Source organism: Tursiops truncatus, chromosome 16 (assembly GCF_011762595.2).
Source record: "Tursiops truncatus isolate mTurTru1 chromosome 16, mTurTru1.mat.Y, whole genome shotgun sequence".
NCBI classification, from domain to species: domain Eukaryota; kingdom Metazoa; phylum Chordata; class Mammalia; order Artiodactyla; family Delphinidae; genus Tursiops; species Tursiops truncatus.
The window spans coordinates 49,873,887-49,899,170 of NC_047049.1; the positions used below are offsets into that span (position 1 = coordinate 49,873,887).

The 25,284-nt window shown below is 35.1% G+C and overlaps 1 protein-coding gene across 6 annotated transcripts in view; it reads right to left on the minus strand.

The window, feature by feature from the left end:
• CCSER2 (coiled-coil serine rich protein 2) overlaps positions 1 to 25,284 on the minus strand; it is a 162,539-nt gene that overhangs the window by 25,364 nt on the left and 111,891 nt on the right. For all 6 annotated transcript variants that reach the window (XM_019925751.3, XM_019925752.3, XM_019925757.3 and 3 more), the window contains 3 exons: positions 15,603 to 15,686; positions 10,095 to 10,181; positions 2,716 to 2,805 (listed from right to left, as the gene is read on the minus strand). In XM_019925751.3, the coding sequence (XP_019781310.1) occupies positions 2,716 to 2,805; positions 10,095 to 10,181; positions 15,603 to 15,686 (261 nt within the window). Of the gene's footprint in view, positions 1 to 2,715; positions 2,806 to 10,094; positions 10,182 to 15,602; positions 15,687 to 25,284 lie in introns of those variants that run through there.

Consider the following 25,284-nt stretch of genomic DNA (forward strand, 5'->3'; position numbering starts at 1 on the left):
TATCATGACTGGTAGGACTAAGTAAATTCCTTCCCCTTTGGGAATTATAAACAATTGATTTTTTTGTGTGTGATATGTCTGTGATATATTTTTCTGATTCAATATTTTCTATTTTATAAATAGTTACAATAGGAACATAGTTGACTGTAACATTTTGCAATATATGTATGATCCAATAAATCTGAGTCATGCGAACCTAATTCTAAGCACAAAGGATTGCAAATAATGCTGATGATATTCCAATTCTTGAATTTATATAAATTTTATTCATATCTATTAAATATGCTATAAAGTGGATTAATCTGTGATTCAGTACTAGAAACTAATTCCAACAGAGCATTTAAATTTTATATAAAAGCATCTTTCTTAACTCCTTTGCTATATATAATAAGAGTTAGTTCTTAAAATATGAGAGGAAACTAGTATCAGGTCAAATTGTGCACAATCTGAGTTTTAACTGATTGGCAGCTTTCCCAATGATACCAATAAAACTGTTTATTCCTACACTCAATTTTCAGAGTAATCCAGGTTGGGTCATTATGTAAATCCTTTGGGTCCATCTTGCAATCCCTTCTTTGAGATTCAAGGGCATAAATAATAAGCTTTGATGGTGTGAGTCTAGAAATGTATTCTGGTATTTTGTCTTCTCTAGTTAATTTAAGATGTTCAAACAAATGTTCTATAAAAGTACCTATCATGAAAATTTACAATTTACTTAATGTGCAAAATAACTATTCAAATCTTCAAATACTGATGTTAAATCCTTTAAAAATGATATTGGAAATACATTTTAAAAACTTAAAATTCAGTCCAAGATAGTATTATTTATAAGAACATGCTTGTACATGGATCAACAATGTCATACTATGTTTAAAATATAGTCTTATAAGTTTATATATTTAAAGTGAATCCTTATTTCTCACATAATCACCATTTTCCTGCATATGCCTAGTCTCTTCAAGTATTCTTGTATGAATGATTAGGCACCTTCCATGTTTTTATTCTTCTTTCCATGTTATCCATTTCACTATTTTATCTGGGCATTCTGTCCCTCAGATGAGAACATTTGGTCAGAATTTGACTTATCCATTCTTCTTCTGAAGGTACCATCTTCTCCTACAACTCATTTTTACCTTCTTTCTCTCTTTTTTTCCACTACCTAAATATGAACTCTGTCTTTTTTATTTTCCTTCATTTCTTCCAAAAATTGCCTTCACTGACTTCCCTTTATTGTTCCAGGTGGCTTTCCTATAATCCATCTAAGTCTACTTCATCATTAACTCTAGAGATGCTTTGTCCAATATGGTATCCACTAGCCATATGTGGCTATTTACATTTAATTACAATTAAATATTATTTACAGTTATCTTCTGCAGTCACACTAGCCACATTTTCAAGTATTCAACAGTCACATGTAGCTAGTGGCTACTGCACTGGACCTCAAGGAAACTCTATGGAAGAGTGCTGATGTAGAATAGTCTCTCATTCTCAATTCTGGAACTCGTCTCTGTCTACTGACATCTTTTGCTTTCTATGATTCAACCACTACCTTCACCCTTTTCACCAAGCTTGATTCCTCCACCTAGACTTTCCCAATCCTTTGAACCTTACAGCACTTTCTACACTTTAACTATATCACACCGTCAGTTCCTTTAATAAGCACTTGTTAATGGAAGAATCCTTATTTGTCTGTATATTTTCTTTCCCAATTCCCCACTTCTACTTCAAGAGGCTAATAACTGAGATGGGAGGGGCTCACCAAACTTTTGTTGAACAAATTAATTATTAGCTTTGTACTTTATACAGAGCATACAAAAAATAACTACTTATTAGATGAAAAGAAATAAGTATCGTATAAACTTTAAAGGCCTATAGCTAAGTTTAAAAAAAGCAGATTGTTGATTACACTAACCATTATAATTCCCTGTTCATTTGTGTTAACGAGGATTCCACTGCTTAAAATAAGGCAAAAGAAGAGCAAGGCTGGCTTATCAGGCATTCTTTTACCATGAAATACCTATTACTTGGCACCATACAATAGGATAACAATGACTGATAGCCATGATGACTCTCTGGCTCAGGCATATCCTGAGCGAGTTCAGAAAGTGTATTTTTAACACTAAACATGTTTTGAGATGTAGTATTTTTGAAAACAATGAAGAAGCACAGAATGCATGGTTATTTTCTACTGTTTAGAAGAAGCCATTCCCTACCCTAACTATGCCCAAAACATAACCTTTACTGTCTGTATCTTAATGCATTTATACTTCCTAATAGCCTCAATATTTGTTTGAGTAATTATAATAACAATATATTTGAAAAGTCTCAACAAATAAAAAGAATAGGCTACATAATATATTTTCAGAGTCATATGCTGCTAAAGAGGGAAGACTGCATTTTGGACTTCTTTTTCTTGTAGGGCATGGGGAACTACTACTCTCATAAATACATGCAATAAGAGAGAGACTAGACACTCAAATAAAATGACCTACGGTATGCAGAATGGAAAAGCTATTAAATGCACATTCATTCAAATAAGACACAGAAGAGAAGCTTTAGAAAGCACAGAAACACCTAAGAACAAGAAAAATCCACTTACCTTAAAAAAAAAACTGACAGCCACAGCAGATTCAAAATTATTAGCGTAAAAGGAGTAGAACAAAACATTGAAATAGTAAATGACAAGAAAAGAGGATAAGAGTATGTGTTACTTACAGGAATTCTTCTCCAGGGTGTTTGGGTATATTTATCAGCATATGTGCGTTTTTCCTCTTTAGATTTTTGATGGCAGTTACACCGAGTTGCCTGAACAAAAACATAAATTTTTACATTGGTATAATTCTATATATACACATATACATACAAACAAAGTAATTAGGGTCTTTCTTAGGGGGTTAAAATAAAAAATGCAAACATCAAAATCTATTCAGTAGTCTCCCATCTTTTTCACAGACTGGATTTTAGATTCACCCAGCAAGGCAAAATTTTGAGTAGTCAAAATTACCGTTGGCAATCTCTTATACTGCCTATACAACACACTACCTATGATTTTATTTATATAAATATATGTGTATATAGATGTAGAACATATACAGCAATATACAGTATATATAGAATATAATAGCAAAACTTTAAATACGTCCCTAAAGTATTATGGTACTACAATCACTGCAGCACAGTTTCTTTCTTAAATTCATTTTTGATGGGACTCGGCTATTAAATACCACCAGTCCACAATTAAGGTTGTCACTTCACCCGTGCAACGCATTTAAAAGCCCTTTTAATGATGTGTTGACTTTACTGGACTGGAACATTTTAAAGGATCTCTGCCCTTTGACAAGATCCATCTGACCATCTCAGTTCATAAATAAATTCTCTTCACATGACTTCACTCAGATCATACTCATTCAGTAATTTATACAACACAAAATAACGTGCCTATTGTGTAAACTACGGTCTCTCAAATAAATATCAAATTTTTAAAAAAGGAAAAGATTGATAATGATAATTTCTCCTTGGTGTGAGGTTGGAATATAGCCATATTATTTATTAAACAACCCCCCTGGAGGTAAATATGCTTTCTTGTAGGAAAACCTACATAACAAATTCTAGATTATTGCATCAAGCTAAAATGGTAAGTTTTTACTTTTAAAATATTTACCAATATTCAAATTTTTTCTTAATTGCAATCGGATCATCCCAATTTCCATAATCAAAATAAAATCTAATCAAAACAAAAATCTCTGTAATACAGACGTGTTTCACATTCTTTGTATTCTTAGTATAGACATATTTCCCATTCTGAAACATGGGACAGTCACTGAAACAAAATTCAATATATATGCAGGTCAATCAAGACCTCCCGGAATTCAATATAATAGGAATTTGTAAAGAAGAAAACAGATAATATAAGACATTTATCTTTTTTTTTAAACAACTTTATTGGATATAATTGCTTTACATTGTTGTGTTAGTTTCTGCTATATAACAAAGTGAATCAGCTATATGTATACATATATCCCCATATCCCCTCCCTCTTGCAACTCCCTCCCACCTGCCCTACCCCACCCCTCTAGGTGGTCACAAAGCACCAAGCCGGTCTCCCTGTGCTATGTGGCTGCTTCCCACTAGCTATCTATTTTACATTTGGTAGTGTATATATGTCAATGCCACTCTCTCACTTCGTCCCAGCTTACCCTTCCCCATCACTGTGTCCTAAAGTCCATTCTCTATGTCTGTGTCTTCATTCCTGTGTGCCCCTAGGTTCTTCAGAACCTTTTTTTTTCTTTTCACATTCCATATATACGTGTCAGCATACGGTATTTCTTCTTCTCTTTCTGACTTACTTCACTCTGTATGACAGACTCTAGGTCCATCCACCTCACTACAAATAACACAATTTCGTTTCTTTTTATCGCTGAGTAATATTCCATTGTATATATGTGCCACATCTTCTTTATCCATTCCTCTGCCGATGGACACTTAGGTTGCTTCCATGTCCTGGTTATTGTAAATAGTGCTGCAATGAACATTGTGGTACATGACTCATTTTGAATTATGGTTTTCTCAGAGTATATGCCCAGTAATGGGATTGCTGGGTCATATGGCAGTTCCATTTTTAGTTTTTTAAGGAAACTCCATACTGTTCTCCATAGTGGCTGTTCAATTTACATTCCCACCAACAGTGCAAGAGGGTTCCCTTTTCTCCACACCCTCTCCAGCATTTATTGTCTGTAGATTTTTTGATGATGGCCATTCTGACTGGTGTGAGGTGATACCTCATTGTAGTTTTGATTTGCATTTCTCTAATGATCAGTGATGTTGAGCATCCTTTCATGTGTTTGTTGGCAATCTGTATATCTTCTTTGGAGAAATGTCTGTTTAGGTCTTCTGCCCCTTTTTGAATTCGGTTGTTTGTTTTTTTGATATTGGGCTGCATGAGCTACTTGTATATTTTGGAGAGTAATCCTTTGTCAGCTGCTTCGTTTGCAAATATTTTCTCCCATTCTGAGGGTTGTCTTTTCATCTTGTTTATGGTTTCCTTTGCTGTGCAAAAGCTTTTAAGTTTCATTAGGTCCCATTTGTTTATTTTTGCTTTTATTTCCATTTCTCTAGGAGGTGGGTCAAAAGGATCCTGCTGTGATTTATGTCATAGAGTGTTCTGCCTATATCTTCCTCTAAGAGTTGTATACTGTTTGGCCTTACATTTGGGTCTTTAATACATTTTGACTTTACTTTTGTGTATGGTGTTATGGAGTGTTCTAATTTCATTCTCTACATGTAGCTGTCCAGTTTTCCCATCACCATTTATTGAAAAGGCTGTCTTTTCTCCATTTCTCTTGCCTCCTTTAACAAAGATAAGGTAACCATATCTGCGTGGGTTTATCTCTGGGCTTTCTATCCTGTTCCACTGATCTATATTTCTGTTTTTGTGCCAGTACCATACTGTCCTGTTTACTGTAGCTTTGCAGTATAATCTGAAGTCTGGGAGCCTGATTCCTCTAGCTCTGTTTTTCGTTCTCAAGACTGATTTGGCTATTCGGGGTCTTTTGTGTTTCCATACAAATTATGAAATTTTTTGTTCTAGTTCTGTGAAAAATACCATTGGTAGTTTGATAGGGATTGCACTGAATCTGTAGATTGCTTGGGTAGTATAGTCATTTTCACAATGTCGATTCTTCCAATCCAAGAACATGGTATATCTCTCCATCTGTTTGTATCATTTTTAATTTCTTTTATAAGATAGACATTAATGTCTTTTGTAAGACATTTATCTTAATGCAAGCACATTACTTGTTCTATCCTGACTGCTGCAATTCCAGAAATAATGTCTTGTCTGTGGCCTATGTGGTAACATATGAAGAACAATAACCGCCAAATATTTGAATTTTCCACAATTTGGAAAACCTAGTTTTTAGTGATTTCAATAGATAGAAAACAGCTACTCAAATCACTCCCTCTCCATCTGCATTCTTTATTGCTGACAGATTCTGTTCAGATGCTCACCTTCTATGCAGTCCCATATTCAGGGATTCAGTATCCTCTCTTGACCCAGTGATAGAGTTTGATTAGTCTGAACCAGTCTGATTAATCCCATTCCTCAGTGCTTAAGGGACAAAGAACCCAAATCTAGCCAATAAAACATGAGGCAAGCCTGGGTTATTTCTAAGAAAGTGCTCTTAATTTTTAAAATTGGTATGCTACAGAAAATAAGTGCTTTTCATATCTTTGGGGACTACTGAGTATATGACACATATAGCTATGGCAGACATCCTGTGACCATGAAGGGGTAGCCAAGAGGATTCCAAAAAAGCTACCCTAGAACTTTGCCATTACCCAAATGACCAATTAGGAAACCATGGAAGCAGATGGGACCAATATACTTTCTTGTTATTTAAGTTTATAAATGTTCTTATTTTCAAGTCACTTTTAGTTAGACTTTTACTTAAAACTTAAAACATCATTAGATATGCACTGATTACTAGCTGGGTGATTTGGGACAAATCATCAAATAAGAGTTATTATTTATCATGCACCCATGGGCCAACTGTAGCATTAGAGAGTTTACATATGTAGTTCAATTAGCTATCACAACCCTATATGGTCAGTATTATTTTTATTATCCTCACATATAGAAGAGGCTTAAGAGAAATTAAGTAACTTCCCTAAGAGAAGACGGCTACTAAGTTTCAGAGCCAGGATTTGAACCCAGGTCTATGCAGCTTCAGGCTGGTTATGGCTTCTCAAATATATTACAGTGCTAACCTACTTAAGCTGAATTCTACTTTCTAATGTCTCCACAAAGAAAATTCTACACAATAATTTCATAAGACTATTCTGAGGATTCAATAAACAAATGCATCTAAATTAACTATCATTTAACTAGTACACTAAGATGAAAATAAATGGGCATTCTCAGCACTTTGGAATAAGGTTCAAATAGTCATGCCTCTATACCTTTCAGTTTCATTTCTGGAGCACTGCAATCTGATTTTATATCTGTATATTTCACACAAAATATGAATTTAACACATCATATTGTCGCTATATTTTTCTTGAAGTTTGCATGTAAACATAGGTTAGAGCTGAGTGCCTATTTTTGAAAAAAGATAAAAAGTATAGAAAGCTAGAAATGGAAAAAGACTTTGAAATCATCTAGAAAAAACACATTTTTGATAAAGAAAGCACTAGAGACTAATGGAAACTGCCAATGTCATTCAGCTAATTAATACTGAAGACAAGAGATTCAGCTAATTAATACTGAAGAAAAGTTATCTAATTCCTATTCCATGGCTCCTCTGATGCCATTTTGCTATTTTTAAGAAGAGCAAATTAGGGATACAAGGAAAGAAAAAAACTGTAAAGAGAAAGGCAATTTTAATTTTGGTAATCTGAAAAATGCTCTTACCTATCTCTACTTTCAGTGGTTTATATCTCTTTAAATTCTCTTGATTTGAACAAGTGACTTCCCAGTTCCACAACTAAACTAAAGGTAGGTGATGGGATCTTCCAAGATAAATACGATTTCTAAGTTTAATGTATCAAATACAGAGAATTTTGAAGCACATATCGCTAAAGAGTAATGTTTTCACTTTTCTTTGCTTTTCTTCCTTTCTTTAGGATTCTCTTAGATATTTCTAAAACCTTTCTAAAAGTTATTTGTAAGGTGAGATATTGTTAAGGATAACTGGCCCAGTCTCTTCAGTAAGTCAGTACAATGAAAAAAGAATAATTCTAAAGTAAAAGAGACTTAAGGAATAACTAGATGTAATGTACAAATGTACAGGATATTTTTAGAACTGCAGAAATCTGAATATGGAATGGATATTAGAAAATATTTTAAAAATTACTATTAACTGGTTAAAGATAATATTTCAGCTAGGAAGAGAACATTTCTTATTTTTTAAGAGGCACACTGCAGTTAAAAAGGACACTATTAAAAGTTCTCAGCATAAAAAGCTATATCTTTCATTATTTATTAATCATATATCAATATAAAGTGACCTCTTTTCATAATTTTTTTCAGTCTTAGATTTCTTCTTCTAATTTTAATACTGCAACTTCAGTTTTTTAGATGAGAATAACTTTATTGTCTCACCCAACCTTTTATATTCAGCATTATTGTGCTGTTTTACTTTATCTAAATTTCCTTTATACAAAGCAATTAATGGATTTTGCTTTAAATCCTCAACAAAGCTCTCTCCATGAGATAAGGCCATTTGCATTTACTATTATATTTATTACATTTGGTCTAATTTCTGTCACTTTACTTCTGCTGTTTTTAGACATCCTTGGTATTTCTCTACTTTAGATGTCTTCTTACTTTCATCTTTTGCAAGATACATTATTCTAATCTACTATTAGTTATCTTAAAGCATTTCACAAACATTTATCTAAGTATATAAAAAGAATAATTTTAGATACCCATTTGTAGATACACAATTCAGTGCTACTGACTTCTTCAGCATATCCCTTAACTCTTTTCTCAAACCTATTTTATTTAATCTAAATATTTACAAAAATTAATAGCAATTTAAAATTTTAATTAAAATGTTTTATTTCAAAACATGTTTTAATTAATAAATTAATATTTTTTAACATTAAATTATATATAATTACATAAGATTAAATAATGAGCATTAAGTTTTCTCCCGTTAGTAGTTGGGAAGTTTATCCCACCTAATCTCTCTAAAGATGGTTTTCATTTCACCACTCATTCATTTTAATCTTTATTTCCTTATTCTTGAGGTTTTTTTTGTTTTTTTTTTTGCAGTACACGGGCCTCTCACTGCCATGGCCTCTCCCGCTGCAGAGCACAGGCTCTGGACGCGCAGGCTCAGCAGCCATGGCTCACAGGCCTAGCCGCTCCGCGGCACGCGGGATCCTCCCAGACCGGGGCACGAACCTGCATCCCCTGCATCGGCAGGCGGACTCCCAACCACTGCGCCACCAGGGAAGCCCTTGAGTTATTTTTAAATTTCTCTCTCAAGCATTTAGGATGCATTATTAAATAATTTTACAAAGATAACTGGGTGGCATATTTTTCAATATGCTAAAGGTCTGAGAATGTATCTTTGTATATAAATAAAAATGCATTTAGTTATAAAATGTGAGGGTCATAACCTTTTTTTCTAAAGTGCACTAGATACAACTTCTTGTGCTCTGTAACAGATTTTTGCAAAATTTGAAGCTTAATTTCCTAAAAGTACCTTTTCTTCTCCCTAATAATTGGTTGGGTTGGGTTTTGTCTTTAGTTCTTAAATACGAACACTGGTCTTACTCTTTTCCTTTTTAATCTTATATGTGGTAGGCCCTCAATTTGCAATATTCAGTTATTCTTTTTTCAGATTCATAAGTTTTCTGATACCCTTAATCATAACATCTGATCCATCTGTTCTTACTATTTATTCATAAGGTGGATTCTGATCTGACCCCAATGGCTCAGAGCTCAATATATTATATCCTTTATATTCTGAGTGAGATTACTCCTTCATATTGCTGCATTGCTTTGCTATGTCAAAATAAGTTTTGACTTCCAACAAAGATTTTCTTTGGCCTCTTGTGATTGTTATGCCATTATATTCTTGTTATCCTGGCCTTTTATTATTACAAACCAAATTATAATTGAATTCAAGATACAGCACATACAGTTTTCATATGGAACTAACATTTGATATCATAACAATTATAAAATTATAAAGATTCAGACATATCTCTGAGAGATCACTCAGTATCATCCATGGGCAAGAAACATTTTTTTTTAGAACAGCCATTCTAACAGACAGCCATTCAGATTCCTAAGACTAAACACCAGTTTCGTTCCTCAACAACATGAATGTAAATTGGTGAATTTCAAATACCCAAAACAGAGGCAACTGAAAATGGATTGAGTTTTTCACCTTGAAAATTTATTATTTAGACTGAAAGTTAAACCACATACTTTAAGAGAGCATGTAACTTAAAAATAATACAATATTGCAATCTTAACAGCTAAAAATAAAATCCAGTTTCAATTCTGGCTAGTTTTATAAAAAAATATACATATTACCCAGTTTGAAAAGCCTGCACTTTACATACTACACTATAATACTTACAAGCTGATGTTCTAATAGTTGGATTTTTTCATCTTTTTTCTTTATTTCATCTTTAAGTTGTTTTATTTCATTTAATAAATCTTCATTCTGAAATATTTTAAAAAATTTAACATGAAGTATTTAATTGTATTTAAAAACACTAATGAGAAGCATTAAATCAATGATGAAGACTGAGTAATGAATTGGTTGTTTATTTAAGGGGGAAATTCTTCTTAAATATGTCAGCTATTAATCCATTAAAAAAAAAAAACCCATTTTGGTCTTCTAAGAATTCATAGTCTAAGGAGTCTGACACGTAAACAATGAACAGTAATAGCAGCAACAGCTAACATTCATTGAGTATTAATCAGGTGCCAAGAACTAAGTACCTTTTAGGTATCTAAGTAGTTGATTCCGACTGCAACCCTGAGGTAGGTACTATTATCCCCATTTTACAGACAAGAAAATCGGGAACTAGGCCACGTAGTAAAATAGATTACACACAAAACAGTAACTTCAGCTAGATTTCAAGGAATGTATAAGAGTCGCCTGTCAGAAGAAATGAAGGCCACAAGTAGAGAAAACTGTGTAATTAAAGGCACAGAGTCATTTCATGGCTGGTTCAGAAATCAGCAGAAAGATAAACGTGCCTGAAGGATAACAAGGAAGATTCTTTTTCCATGAGCTACTTTCATGAGAACTGCCTAAATCAAAGACTAAATACCCTGTTAACTTAGTCTAAGTTCCTAATAGTATTAAGAGAAACCTATTGTCAAGGTTAGCAGGAATCCAGTTACATTTCCAAGTATAAGGTATCATTACCCTATAGTTAGCCCATTTTGTTTACTGCTATTCAATTATCCAGAAATATATACTGAAATATATACTGATGAAGTAATATATATATACTGATGAAGTAATGCAAGCAAGGAAATCACAGTTGACTCTTGAACAACACAGGGATTAGGGGCACCAAAGCAGGGGTTAGGGGCACCGAACCTCTGCAAAGTCAAAAATCTGGGTATAACTTTTAGTCGGCCCTTGACATCCACAGTTCCTCCACAACCACAAGGCTCACATCCTTGGATTCAACCAACTGCAAATCGGTGTAGTACCACAGTATATATTATTGAAAAAAATCCGCATGTAACTGGACTCATGCAGTTCAAAACTGTGTTGTTCAGGGATAAACTGTAGAATATATATGTGAATGATACATCTTTCCAGAGAGAAAAGTGAGCAAATAATTATAATGTGTTGGTCATGAGCAAAGTATACACTCGTCTTCAGATATATTGGGAACAAAAAATAATATTGCAGTCTCATTAACAAGAGATTGGAAACAGACATTTTATGAAGGCTTTCACATATCAAATAAGCATCGCAATGGGGAAGAAACAACAGGGAAGAAAATATTTTTTAAAATGCTGTTATGTATACCACAATTGGGAAAGACTAATTATTATATATAAAAAATGACTTCCAGTTGAATTTAAAGAGTTTAGGGCCTTTAAAAAATAATATATCAAGACTAAAAAAAAAAGATGGACTGCAAATCATGAAGGACATATTTTTAAACTAAGTGGCAAACTAAGCTATTAAGAAATGATAAGTATATTTGATTATATAAAAATTTAAAGCATCTATACAATTAACATTAAAGTTAAAAGCTGGTGAAAACCTATGCTAATATGACAAAGAATTTATAACTCAAGTGTATTAGAAGACTGTTCAAACATATAAGATCATTTCTAGGCCCCAATAGACAAATAGTCAGTTCTCACAAATATACATATAACTGGAAAAATGTTCTATTTGACTTATTGAAGAAATACAAATTAAAGTATTAAAGGTATTGTTTTACAGGTATTAAATTGGGGGAGAAATACTCAATGTGATTAACAAGACTGCAGAAAAAATGGTACATTATCAGACATAACAACTGACGTTTCTGGACAAACGTATGCCTGTATATACAAAAGTCATAAAAATTACTTGCACTCTCTGATTCAGTTATCCAACTCCTATGCCAAAGAAATGATCCTAAGTACGAGAAAACCTATAATAAGATATTCTCTTAAAGTTACAAATTTAGAATTGTCCTGTAAGAGGACAACTGAAATACAATACAGTAAGCGACTTGATGGAATACTACACAGCCATCATTCAGTCATGGCTAGGTTCTGCTGGTGCTGGAGGAAATGGACTCAAAGCTGAAATCAAAACACAGTATGGTAATAACATTTATAGCCGACATGCATATAGCACTTACTTTAGAATAGGCACTGCTCTAAGGATTTTACACATAAAGACAGGCAAAGGAGAACACATCAGGAAATGGGTAATTCCAGTGTAGTCTTAAAGGATAAGTAAAAAGTTCTAAGGACACAAAGTGTGTCAGGCTTTGTATTTTAGGGTAAGGGATTCTATAAGACAATACAGAGATGGGGACAAGCATAGCATATTTGGAGAATTACAGGCAGTGATGCTGTCACATGAAGGCTGTGGTATACAGTGGGGAGCAATGTGGTTAGTAAATTAGGCAAGGGCCAGATCATAGAGGGCCTGAACATCAAGCGTGGCTTTAGTCAGGGAGTAACAGATAGATCTGCATTTGAGATGGCTTTGACAGCTGTTTGGAGGATATACTTGACAAGGACAACGACAAAACTAGGCTAGGAAACTGGTTATCAAGATGTTGTAATATGCCAGGTAAGAGCAGGGGCCTGACCCAAGAGAGTGATAATAGGGAGGAGAAGAAACAGGAGAAAAGGAGATGTTGGCAATTCACTGCATGAGAGAGAAGAGCACAGAGAAGTAGTCAAGACTGACATCTCCATTTCTAGCTTAGATGATATAGTAAATAGAAACAGAGAATGAAGGAGGAGAAATATGTCCAAAGAGAAATACATATATGTATATTGGCAGCGTCGTGCAGCTCATGGGATCCCTGACTAGGGATCAAACCTGGGCTCCTGGCAGTGAAAGCGCTGAGTCCTAACCACTGGTCTGCCAGGGAATTCCCCAATGAGGAATATTTTTGAGTTTTAAATACATTGCTAGAGGTACACACACCTCTTGAGAGGTGTGTTAGAGGTATTCCATCTGTGAGTGGGACACACAGTGGAAATGTCCAGTGGGACAACTGGATTACCAAGTATGAGAGAGACTGATCTTATGTGTTATCAATATATATGTTATATGTGAAATCATGACAGTAGAAAGTTTGATGAGGACTGGACTAAAGATATAAATCTACATTCTAAAGAAGAAAAGGAACCTACAAAGAAAATGGAGGGGGGCGATGTTAAGGGGTATATAGGGAATTCAGACAGAAGTGACACAAAAACCAAGGGATAAAGCTTGTAGGACGACAAAGGCCAGGCCAAATGTCTATTTTCCCAGGTTTCCACATTAACTGGAAAGGTAGTTTAAGGAGAGTCAAGAAAAGGTTTATTCGATTTACTGAATTTAGGATAGGTAAGATACAGAAATTTATAAGGTGAGGATGAAGGGGAAGTTGAGAAAGCACACTGCACAGAGATGAGAGAGGAGGTCTTTAACTGCAGCAGAAGATAAGAGTCCAGAACACGAGAAGAAAGGTTGGTTTTCCACAGCACAGCGGTCACTTTTCCCTACAACTGGAATAAAGTGATTGAGAGTGACATAGACACAGACTAAGTCAGAAGGCAGGCAGCAGAAGATCTTGCTTGAAAAACACAAGGCCACCTGCAGAAGTTGAGAAGAGTAGCTGAGAAAGAGGCTGAGGAGAGTGGCCAATGTCTGGAACAGCTCATCAAGGGAATGGGAGAGACAGCTGTCCTGAGATAAAGGAAAGACTGTAGACATGGCAGGTCCAGTGTAGATTTTAGACCCTAAAATTGTAATGGTATAAGTCACCATATTTGTATCATTTGAAACTGAACTGCGAAACCATCTTGGATAAGAAGATGACATACTTGGGGATTTGCTGATGAAAGTGAAGGACAGTCTAGTGTACTGGGCTGAGACAGTGTGAGCTATTGCATCTCACCTTGGAAAGAAGGAAGAAAGACTAGGAATGATCTGCCTGAAAGGAAGGCACTGGGGACAAGAAATAAATACATGATATGTCTATCATGTAGTATTAAATTAACAGACAAACTGTAAAGGAAGATGGACAAAATGAAGACATTAATTCTATAAAAAAGTTGGAATTAAACTTTTTTTCTTTAAAAAGAATTTCTTTACATGTAAAAAACTTTTCACAAAAAAGAATTCAGGAAAAAAGTCAACTTTACTCTTAAAATATCAGTCACAAAACTTAAAAAAACTGAGATAATCAGAAATCATCTAAATCAATGGTTCTCAATTGAGTATGCAAGTAAAAGTTTTTTAAAAAGAGATGTCCTACTGCAAACCTATTATTATACTCACAATAGGATGGAAGCCCAGAGACGGGAAGAAATTTATATGACAACAGGTAGGTAACATGTTGAAAAGCCAAGATTAGATAACCAGATGTGACTACTATCCTATATTCTTTTGATTTTGTGTTTTATACATAAATTTGTTCCCAATAGGTCACTCCACATCCTATGAGAAAATTACGTTTCTCTGACCCCTAATACCAAGCGTGGCCACTTGACCTGTTTTGGAAACGACATATGTTACATCCAAGCAGAATCCACATGTTATTATGCCAATGCTACTTTCCCTCAGGTACAAAAAACATGTCCCAGGATAAGTGCTGATCCTTCAGCCTGGATCTCAGAATGAAGAGGACACGTGAAGTCCCATTGATCTACAACCAAAATGCAACATATCGAGAAATAACAAGAAATAAACTTTTGTTATTGTAAGCCACCAATATTTTGAGGTTGTTACTACAGATAAGCAGCACACACTGACTATTATACCTTGAAAACAGAATGTGAAAGGAAACAATAATTTTACTTGGAAACATGAAAGACATCAAGAACACCTGTATGTGCTTAAGAAGTAAATATGTGATTCAGGTAGATGCAAAAAACAAAAAGAGCTTTCTTCAACTAAAAATAGACCTCAAGGTGAGAACTATAAAGAAATACACCTTCAAACACTAACCTGCATCTGCATTCTATAATTTTATCATTAAACATGAAAAAAATAAATTAATGTCATTTTCATTAATATTTCTTCAATGTTGTGATTATATATGAGAAGTACCTATTAACTGTTTTAATTTTTGTTGGTAGTCATATTTTAAAAACTGTTATTCATAATTATAAAAAAGAATTTAATGATTTTTATTTTTTTAAAAAGAATCCTGTACCAATATTAATACAGGGACAGATGATTATCCAACTGATAAGACAAACTCAAATTAAAGCACCACAGTGATATCATTTTAACTTAATAAGGTAGTAAAAGAAATCTGATTAAAATCCAAGACAGCAAAGCTGCAGGTTTTAATATATTTATTATTAAATGTTTTAATTATTATTGCTTTATAATTTTAGTAATAAAAAATTTTTTGAAAAATTCAGCATGACTATCTAGTCATCATACCTTGTATATTTGATCACCATCTTCTGGTTCTGGACTAGATGACAAGGAGAGTTGAACATCATGCAATGAACCACTTTCATCATGCTGTCAGAAAGAAGAAAAAGAAAACGTAAGATTAATACAATTAACTGCAGACACTGAATTCAACCTGAATTCACCCCAGGCCAAATATAAGCATGGCAAACAGGAAATAAGATTTTAGAAATCTCCTTTTCATCTCTATGCACTGGTAGAAAGAAATGTGGAACAGGAAACAACAGAGCTCAGGAAAGAATATTTTGTGGGAATAAATAACATACACTATACAAGTCGATGATGCAGAAAGCCACTGAAAGTTTTAAAGTGGGAAAAGGAATATGGGAAATTTCCTTAAAGATTTTAAGACTACCTCACCTATGAAAAATGTAAAATAAAAGTCAAATTAAGTCTGATTTGAATCAGCTGTGGTGTTCTGAGTATAAAGGAGTCAGAAACAATAATATTAAATGGCTCAAAAAGGTTTGACCATGGGCTTCCCTGGTGGCGCAGTGGTTGAGAGTCCACCTGCCGATGCAGGGAACGTGGGTTCGTGCCCCGGTCCGGGAAGATCCCACATGCCACAGAGCGGCTGGGCCTGTGAGCCATAGCCGCTGGGCCTGTGCGTCCGGAGCCTGTGCTCCACAATGGGAGAGGCCACAACAGTGAGAGGCCCGCGTACCACAAAAAAAAAAAAAAAAAAGGTTTGACCACAAAAATCATTTGATTAAAAATACTAGATACATATTGCATGACTCTATTTATATGAAGTTTGAGAAAAGGCAAAACTAATTTATGGTGCTACAAATCAGAAGAACAGTGGCTGACTCAGGGGAAAGGGGTTATTGACAGTAAAGTGCATTATACTCCATAAGGATGCTGGAAATGTTCTATGTCTTGTCTGTATGCGTACATACAAATGAAAAGTACAAGCTTTACACTTAAGACGGGTACACCTTAAGCACTTTACTGAATGTATGCTATACCTCAATTTAAAAAATTGAAAAAATTAAATTTTTGTCCTTAAACTCAATTTTTTAAAAATGACAGAATAGTATTATGTCCTACCCCTTGCTGAAGTGGTTTAGGAATAACCAGCTGAAAGATGGCCATGTTCAATGATTCACGGACAACCTTAAGAAAGATGAACCAGAAAAGAATATGCCTGGGATGATGGTGAGGGACTGAGTCCCTGACCAAGGCAGTACAACTGCGGCTCAATACCTTATTTGTTCAGATGGTACCTAGCTGCCTTGGGACACCCACTGAGTCAACAACCTTCAAGGAGTACTGCCATAGCAACCTTCCTCAGACCTATCTGTCCTGAAGGAAATCTCCCAGACCATGGAAATGTCCTGTATTGAAACAGGAGTGCTAAAATAGGAGACATAAGTATGTAGATCATTTTCTTCTTTACTTATTGTACTGTATACCTATTGAATCAGAATCTCTAGCGATGGGGCCTAGGAATGAGTATTTAGAAAAATTGAACAGGTTAACAGTGATTGACAGTGAAGTATTAGCAGTTGCCAAATTTCCAGCAGAGATAAATTACATTTTTATTGGTGATACCATACAGACATTAAGAATCTGACCTGAGAGAGAATGTAACATCCTAATGAAGAACAAATGTTCTCAGAAAACATTAAAAAATGTTTAAAAAAAAGAAAAAGAAATTTTACAAGATTCATCTCAGTAAAAAGTTTATCTCTGCCTTGACATATAAAAACAGGGCCAGTCCTACAAACAAGTATATATTTGAGAAAAAAGGACTGTAAAATTTGACTTATTTCCCAACATCCACAATAACTTCCTGCCCAGTGCAGAGCAGGAACCTCAAAGAAGAGGAGGACAACATAAACTCAACTGCCTTGGACATGGGGGTAGTCGTGGGAAGAAGCAGAACAGGAAAAATAATACATCAGTTTTCACTGTACAGGAATAAAAAGGTGAGCCCAGGAAAATGGAAAATAAGGAAGTCATAAAGAAAATGACTCCAGGAAGTTGTATGTAAATTACTAGATTCACCATTCCTGAACACCACAGTTGCTCGTAACTGATCCTAAATAGCATTTCAAAGACTTTGAGAAATAAACTAAAACTATGCCCAGGTCCCAAGCTAGCCTTTGGAAAGTGTACACTCAAAACAGATGTGGCAAGCATGGCCGAGGCTTTGGAAACAACTGATATTACAACCACAATCCAAAGGTGGCTAATTAGAACTTGCAGTCTGACCCTAATCAGATCATTTGTCTGCTTTAAAAAAAAACAAAAAACAGGGCTTCCCTGGTGGCGCAGTGGTTGAGAGTCCGCCTGCCGATGCAGGGGACATGGGTTCGCGCCCCGGTCCAGGAAGATCCCACATGCCACAGAGCGGCTGGGCCCGTGAGCCATGGCCACTGAGCCTGCGCGTCTGGAGCCTGTGCTCCGCAACGGGAGAGGCCACAACAGTGAGAGGCCCGTGTACCACAAAAAGAAAAACAAAAAAACCCAAAAAACAGTATTCTCCATAAGATTTAAACAAGATCCAGAGTCTCACAACACAACATTTGAACATCTAAAATGTAATCCAAAATTACTCAATGTAAAAACAACAAAGAAAATCTCAAGTCACACAGAAAAAGATAATCAACAAACATCAATGACAAAATAAAAGAGAAGTTGAAATTAATTAGAAGATTTTAACAGAGCTATTATAAAAATTCTCCAAAAGTAAGGATGAAATCTTAAAGGGAATGGAAAGAGAAAGTCTCAGCAAAGACAGAATATACAAAGTGGAAACAAATGAAAATTTTAAAACTGCAAAGATTCAATAATCAAAAATTTTAAATGCACTGGATGGACTAAATTCCAGCATTTGAGGTAACAGAGGGAACTTGAAGATATATCAACATAAATCATCCACTCTGAACAATGAATAGAAAAAAAACAGAGCCTGCTGCAGGAGCTGTGGGGCAATAACAAAAGATCTAATATTCATATCATTGAAGTCACAGAAGGAAGGGTGTGAGGCAGAAAAATATTTGAAGAAATAATGGATAAATACACCTCATATCTGGTGAAAGACATGAACCTACATATTTGAGAAGCTCAATTTAAAAGTAGAGAAAATAGAATGTGCTCCCTGAACATAAGGGAATTTAACTGGAAATTAATAACAGAAAAATTATCTTCAAACACTTAGAAAGTAAATAACAAATTTCTTTGATCTGTGGGTCAAAAGAAGAAGTCCCAAAGTAAATGAGAAAATATTTTGAATGGAAGGCAAATGAAGTCACCACATATCAAAATTTGTGGAATGCAACTAAAGCAGTGCTTAGAAGGAAAAATTATTGTATGAGATACTTATATTAAAGCAAAGGTGTCAAATCCATAACTGGAGCAAATTAAAGCCAAAACAAACACACAAAAATAATAGAGAACAGAAATTAATGAAACTGAAAATCAAGAAACGGAAATCAATAAAACCAAAGCAGGTTTTTTGACAATTGCAAAATCATTAGCTAAACTGCAAAAAAGGCAAAAGGCATTTATAAAGTGGCTATTTTTTAACAATAGCAACAACAAAAATAATGATAATGTGAAAGTCTGGGGTTTTTTTTGTGTGTGTGTGGTAAGCGGGCCTCTCACTGTTGTGGCCTCTCCCGTTGCGGAGCACAGGCCCCGGACGCGCAGGCTCAGCGGCCATGGCTCACGGGCCCAGCCGCTCCGCGGCATGTGGAATCTTCCCGGACCAGTGCACGAACCTGTGTCCCCTGCATCGGCAGGCAGACTCGCAACCACTGCGCCACCAGGGACGCCCAAGTCTAGGATTTTTAACTGACTCCATTAACTCACAATTGTAAATACTTTCCCAAAAAGCGCATTCCATTTTTTCAATATTCATTTGTCTCATAATTTATATACCTGATAAAGGACATATATAAAGAACTATCAAAAATCAATAATAAAACAGACAAAATTTTTGTTAATAGGGAAAATAGACACTTCACCAAAGATACACAATTGGAAAATAAGCATACAAAAGATGCTCAATATCATTAGTTATTATGCAAATGCAAATTAAACAGTGAGATACCAACGTATACCTATGGGAACGGCTTTTGAAAAATATTGACAATACCAAGTGTGGACAAGGATGTAAAACAATTGGAACTTTCATTAATTGCTGGTGGGAATACAAAATCATATAACCACTTTGGAAAACAGTTCGGCAATTTCTTAAAAAGTTAAATATATACTTACCACACAACCTAGCAATCCCCACCCCCAGGCAAGAAATGAAAACAACCTCACATGAAAATTTGTGCGTGAATGTTTACAGTGGCTTTATTCATAATTGCCAAAACCTGGAAAGAGACACAAATATCCTTCAACTGGTAAACAGATAAACAGACTATGATATATGCATACAGTGTAATACTACTCAGTAATAAATAGGAAGAAACTACTGGTACATGTTACAGCATGACTGGATTTGAAATGCATTACAGTAAGTGAAAAAGCCAGACTCCAAAGACTAAAAAATATACAAGTCCACGTATGTGACAGTCTTGAAAAGGCAAAACTGCAGAGACATAAAACAGATCAGTGGTTGCCAGGAGCTAGCAGTGGATATAGGGATTGACTTAAAAGGAAAAAAGAAAAGAAATTTTAAAGTGTGATTATAATAGCTGCACAACTGCATGCGTTTGTCAAAGCTCACAGAACTGTACAACAAAAAAGACTGAAATTTACTGCATGTATATACCTCAATAGAACTGTAACAGGTTGAATAGTGTCCCCCTAGAAATTCATCTAACCCAGAACTTGTGACTATGACTTCATCTGGAAATAGGATCTTTGCAGATATACTCAAGTTGAGGTCATAATGGGTTAGGGTGGGGCCTAAATCTAATATGACTGGTGTCCCTGTAAGAACACAGAAATTTGGAAGCATGGGTCATGTGAAGATGGAAGCAGACTGGAGTGATGCATCTACAAGCCAAGGAATGGCCAGGATTGCCAGCAACCTCCAGAAGCTAGAAAGGCAGAAAGGTTCCTCTCCTAGAGCCTCAAAGAACACATGGCCCTGATGACATCTTGATTTCAGATGTCTAGCCTCTAGAACTTTGAGAGAATAAATTTCTGTCGTTTATGCTGCCCAGCTTGTGGTACCTTGTTATGGCAGCCCTAGAAAACTAATGTAAGGCCTAATAAAACAAAAGAAAACAAAAAGAGAGAAACACCAGATAAATCTCAACAATCCCAAGGAAAATAAAGCTGACACAGCAATATTATTATAACACACGGGTTATAATTAAGGTATAATTAAAGATGAAAAGTATTAATGAGGATAAAGAAAGGCTTTAATTAATGACCACAGGAACAATCCACCAAGAAGATGTACCAATCATAAAGATTTATATACCTAATAAAATATCCTAAAGATACTAAAAGATTAATATAATAGATATACCACTACATAAAACATAGAGAATATATATCCTAGTCAAACAAACGTAGAACAGTCACAAAAACTGACCAGGCTCCAAGCCAGGGGTTAGTTAACAAACTATTGTCCACAGGAGAACTCCAGTCAACTGCCATTTTTATTACAGTCCATGAGCTAAAAATGGTTTCTACATTTTTAAATGGTTACATTTTAAATGATTTTATTAATATCTATATAACATCAATTTTGCCTCTCAGCTGAAAAGGCTAAAATATTTACTATTTGGCCAAGGAAAAGTTTTCCACCACAAAGGAAATACCAACACATTCCAAAGAATTTATATCATATAGATATTATTCTTTACTATTAATGTACTAAAATTAGAAATTAATTAAAAAGCGAGTCTCATATTTCAAACCAATGTTTTTGAATACTGAAAAAATTCTTCTAAATAAAATAAATTTATAGTACAGCCCAAGACAATTGGGAGTCATTAATGTTTAAGTTATTTCTATGTCTCAAAGGAAAAAAAAATCCTTCCAATTTTTTTTTTTTTTTTTTTTTTTTTTTTTTTTTTTTGCGGTACGCGGACCTCTCACTGTTGTGGCCTCTCCCATTGCAGAGCACAGGCTCCGGACGCTCAGGCTCAGCGGCCATGGCTCATGGGCCCAGCCGCTCCGCGGCATGTGGGATCTTCCCGGACCGGGGCACGAACCTGTGTCCCCTGCATCGGCAGGCGGACTCTCAACCACTGCACCACCAGGGAAGCCCCCCAATTTTTTTTAACAGACTAGTAGTCTAGATTCAACAGATCAAAGAAGGAAAAAGCTATTATTTCCATCAAAGCACAAGAGCTTAAAGATCATGAATATAATCTCCAATCAATAATAAAACCACCTACCCTCCAAATATCTTTGACCCTAAATAATGGTAGTACTCGCTATAAAACCTTGACTAGGATGAGAAGTGTTCAGGTCAAACATTTTGAGACATTAGGAAACATTTTGAGACAAGTTTTTTTAAGCATTAGACGGGGGAAAAGCATAAAATGTACAGAAAACATTCTCTTTTAAAAACACTGAATAACAACCATGCATGCAATTTTCATGCTTCATACTACACATACTAAGGAGCTAACAGTTATTGACCAGTGCTGGGAACTGTTCTAAGCATTTTGCATAAACATATTTAATAAATACATAGATACAAAAATAATACATAAAAACTATAAAACACCACTGCACAAAAGTAAGCAATTCATAGTTAACTGATTATCGAAGTATTCTGGCTGCTTTACTAAGTGAAGTGTCTTAGTGGGTTCTAGTTAGGATTTTTGAATTCTGGATGCAATTAACCTTAAGTTAATTGCATTCAATTAACCTTAAGTTGATTAACTCTTATGTCATTAACTCTTATAGCATTTTACTAAAGATTCCAAAAGATAGGTAAACCTTCCTCTGTCCTAAGAGGAAGATGTCCATGATCTTCCACTTTTCTTTTTGACAAAGCAGAAAGGTAAACTTTTATTCTAATATTAAACTCTTCACATATTAACTTGTTGGAAAACCGTATAACAAACTCCATCTTACCCAAGTGGTTCTTCCATGAGTTTGCAAAAACTGGGATCTTCCTATGAGTTCCAGAGCAGCTGCAATGGACATGGACACTTGAAATGACTAACCAAAAGGTTTGGCAGCACTGACCAATCTCTGCTGACAAGCAGCATCAGTGATGTCAACAAAACTGCCTTGTGTTTCAGATATGCTACAACACAATCACAAGAGGCATCCTAGGAAAGGGAGTAGAGGAAGAGGAGAGATTTTTTTCATTTTCTTTTCAAAAGTCACTTTTTAAAAAAACAAAAGTATATATGGATGAACATCACATCACAGAATGTGTGCACTGAGAATAGTTTTTTGAGTAATACTGTAATTCACCTATGGGACTTAAAATCTAATGATTCAAGCTACATTTGGAAAGATTTTAAAGATACGGAGTCACAAAGCCTGATTTTCAGTAAGTGTTTCAAAGATGAGTTGATCCTCACAGATGGTTTGGGGCAAAGACATTTTCAAAACAGAAAACTCTCCCCGGCATTCAAATTGACTAGAACATTGTTATATATGGGTAAAGTCTGTAATATTCTAAGCAAACCTTACTTACAAATATCTTCTGTTTAAACTTTTTTTTTATTAAACCTAATTGTTTAATTTGTACATATCTGACTCAGGATATCCTTTTCTGTAGGTTTCTTTTGTCACTTAAAAATATTAGTTGTAGATTTCTTCTAATTTTTCTACATTAAAAAAAAAATATTTAGGGCTTCCCTGGTGGCGCAATGGTTGAGAGTCCACCTGCCGATGCAGGGGACACGGGTTCGTGCCCCGGTCCAGGAAGATCCCACATGCAGCGGAGCGGCTGGGCCCGTGAGCCATGGCCGCTGAGCCTGTGCGTCCGGAGCCTGCCACAACGGGAGAGGCCACAACAGCGAGAGGCCCGCGTACCGCAAAAAAAAAAAAAAAATTTAACTCTTCAAACCACCTGAGTTTACTATAATATAAAACAAGAAATTAAATAATTCCTTCTATACTACTGAGTTTTTCTCAACATTTATTTCAAAACCCTTCTGTGTCCAACTGATTTTAGTACATACTTCAGCACATATTTCTGGGTTTTCTATTCTCTTCCACTGCTCTAAGTTTCCATTTGTGTCAATATTATAACCTGCTCTAAAGGGTTTTTCCCTCCTTCTCTTTTTGTCTTTCTTAATGTACACAAATCTTCACTTTGGTGTTAACAATTTTGGAGTCATTTTGATTAATCCCCAGAATAAAACTGTTGTGATTTTGGCTGAAATTGTATTACATCTACCAATAGTACCAGGAAGAACTACAGGCTCCAATCACACACTCAGATTGTATCTTATCTTTGCTCTTTCAAACACATCGTTCTTCCCAGCCACCCAACACCCACTCCTCACACCCCCACCGTGGGAGATAGAGGTCTCCCATGTGCCTCTCATGGACTAGACTCCCTGGCAATGCCTCGGAGAGAAAGGCTAAGGAGTTCCCATGAAATCCGGCTTCAGGGGAATTAGCAACTCTGTTTAGGAGCTGGATGGACCCTAACAGTACAGTGTGTCCCCCAGAAGTTCTTGCATATGGCCCAGTCTATTCCTACGTGGGTTGGACCTGGAGACTGATCCCAGGGAGCCTGGATGTCAAGTCAGTGTGACACGCCAACACATCATTCTTACAGTTATTTAATACTCGTATGTTCTCCTAGACTATAATGTAGCCTTGATTACTACATTAATATCCATGGATTAAGATAATTTTTATAATATTTAGCCTCCCTATAGAATATAAGTATCGGTATTTTATCTAAATCTTTTATACAAAGTTTTGCAGGGTTCTTTATAAAACATCACAAACATCTCTCAGATTTATTGATGATTTAATGTTTTATTGATGCAGTGGTTATTTCATTATTTCCAATTTAAATCTTTGATTTATTATCCTTGAAGTCTTGAGTATAGTACTGTTTACCTGTTGGAGCAGGTTTTTTTTTTTGGACCATGTCCCACAATAAGGAATACATTTTACATCATAACCATGTACATATATACTTGAATATGTGTGCATGCATGTGTGTGTATGTTTGCACGCATGTGTCTAAAAAAAGATGGTGGATGGATAGATGGATGGTAGACAGAGAGATACAAATATCACACTAAAAACAAGTTTCACAAAACAATATCTGTCCTTATCATGCATACGTGATGCCCCCTAATAGTTTCTATACCATTCTACTTTATTAGGAAAAAAGTCTAGTTATGATGGACAAAATTTATTTCAAAACCCACTAACCATTTGTAATGTGTAGTTTTAAGAACAATGCACTAGATATAGGAAAGGATTATGTCTTCTTTCTTTTTATCTTCATTACTACCACAATCCTTGATACTCAACAAGTGCTTAATAAAGTATACTGAATGATGAAATAACAATACATGGATACTAAAATAAATGGAATTAGCTTTTTGGGCAGCTACATAAAACTGTAAGCAATGCAAGCAATTAAAAAACTTTCACATTTTTACCTTTGTTGATGTTTCTATTGTCAGTAAAATAACAGCTAACACTTACTTACTAACTGCTTTCTATGCATCAGACACTATGCTTAGCACTTTATCTGAATTTCCTCATGCTTTCTTTATAACAGTCCTGAGAT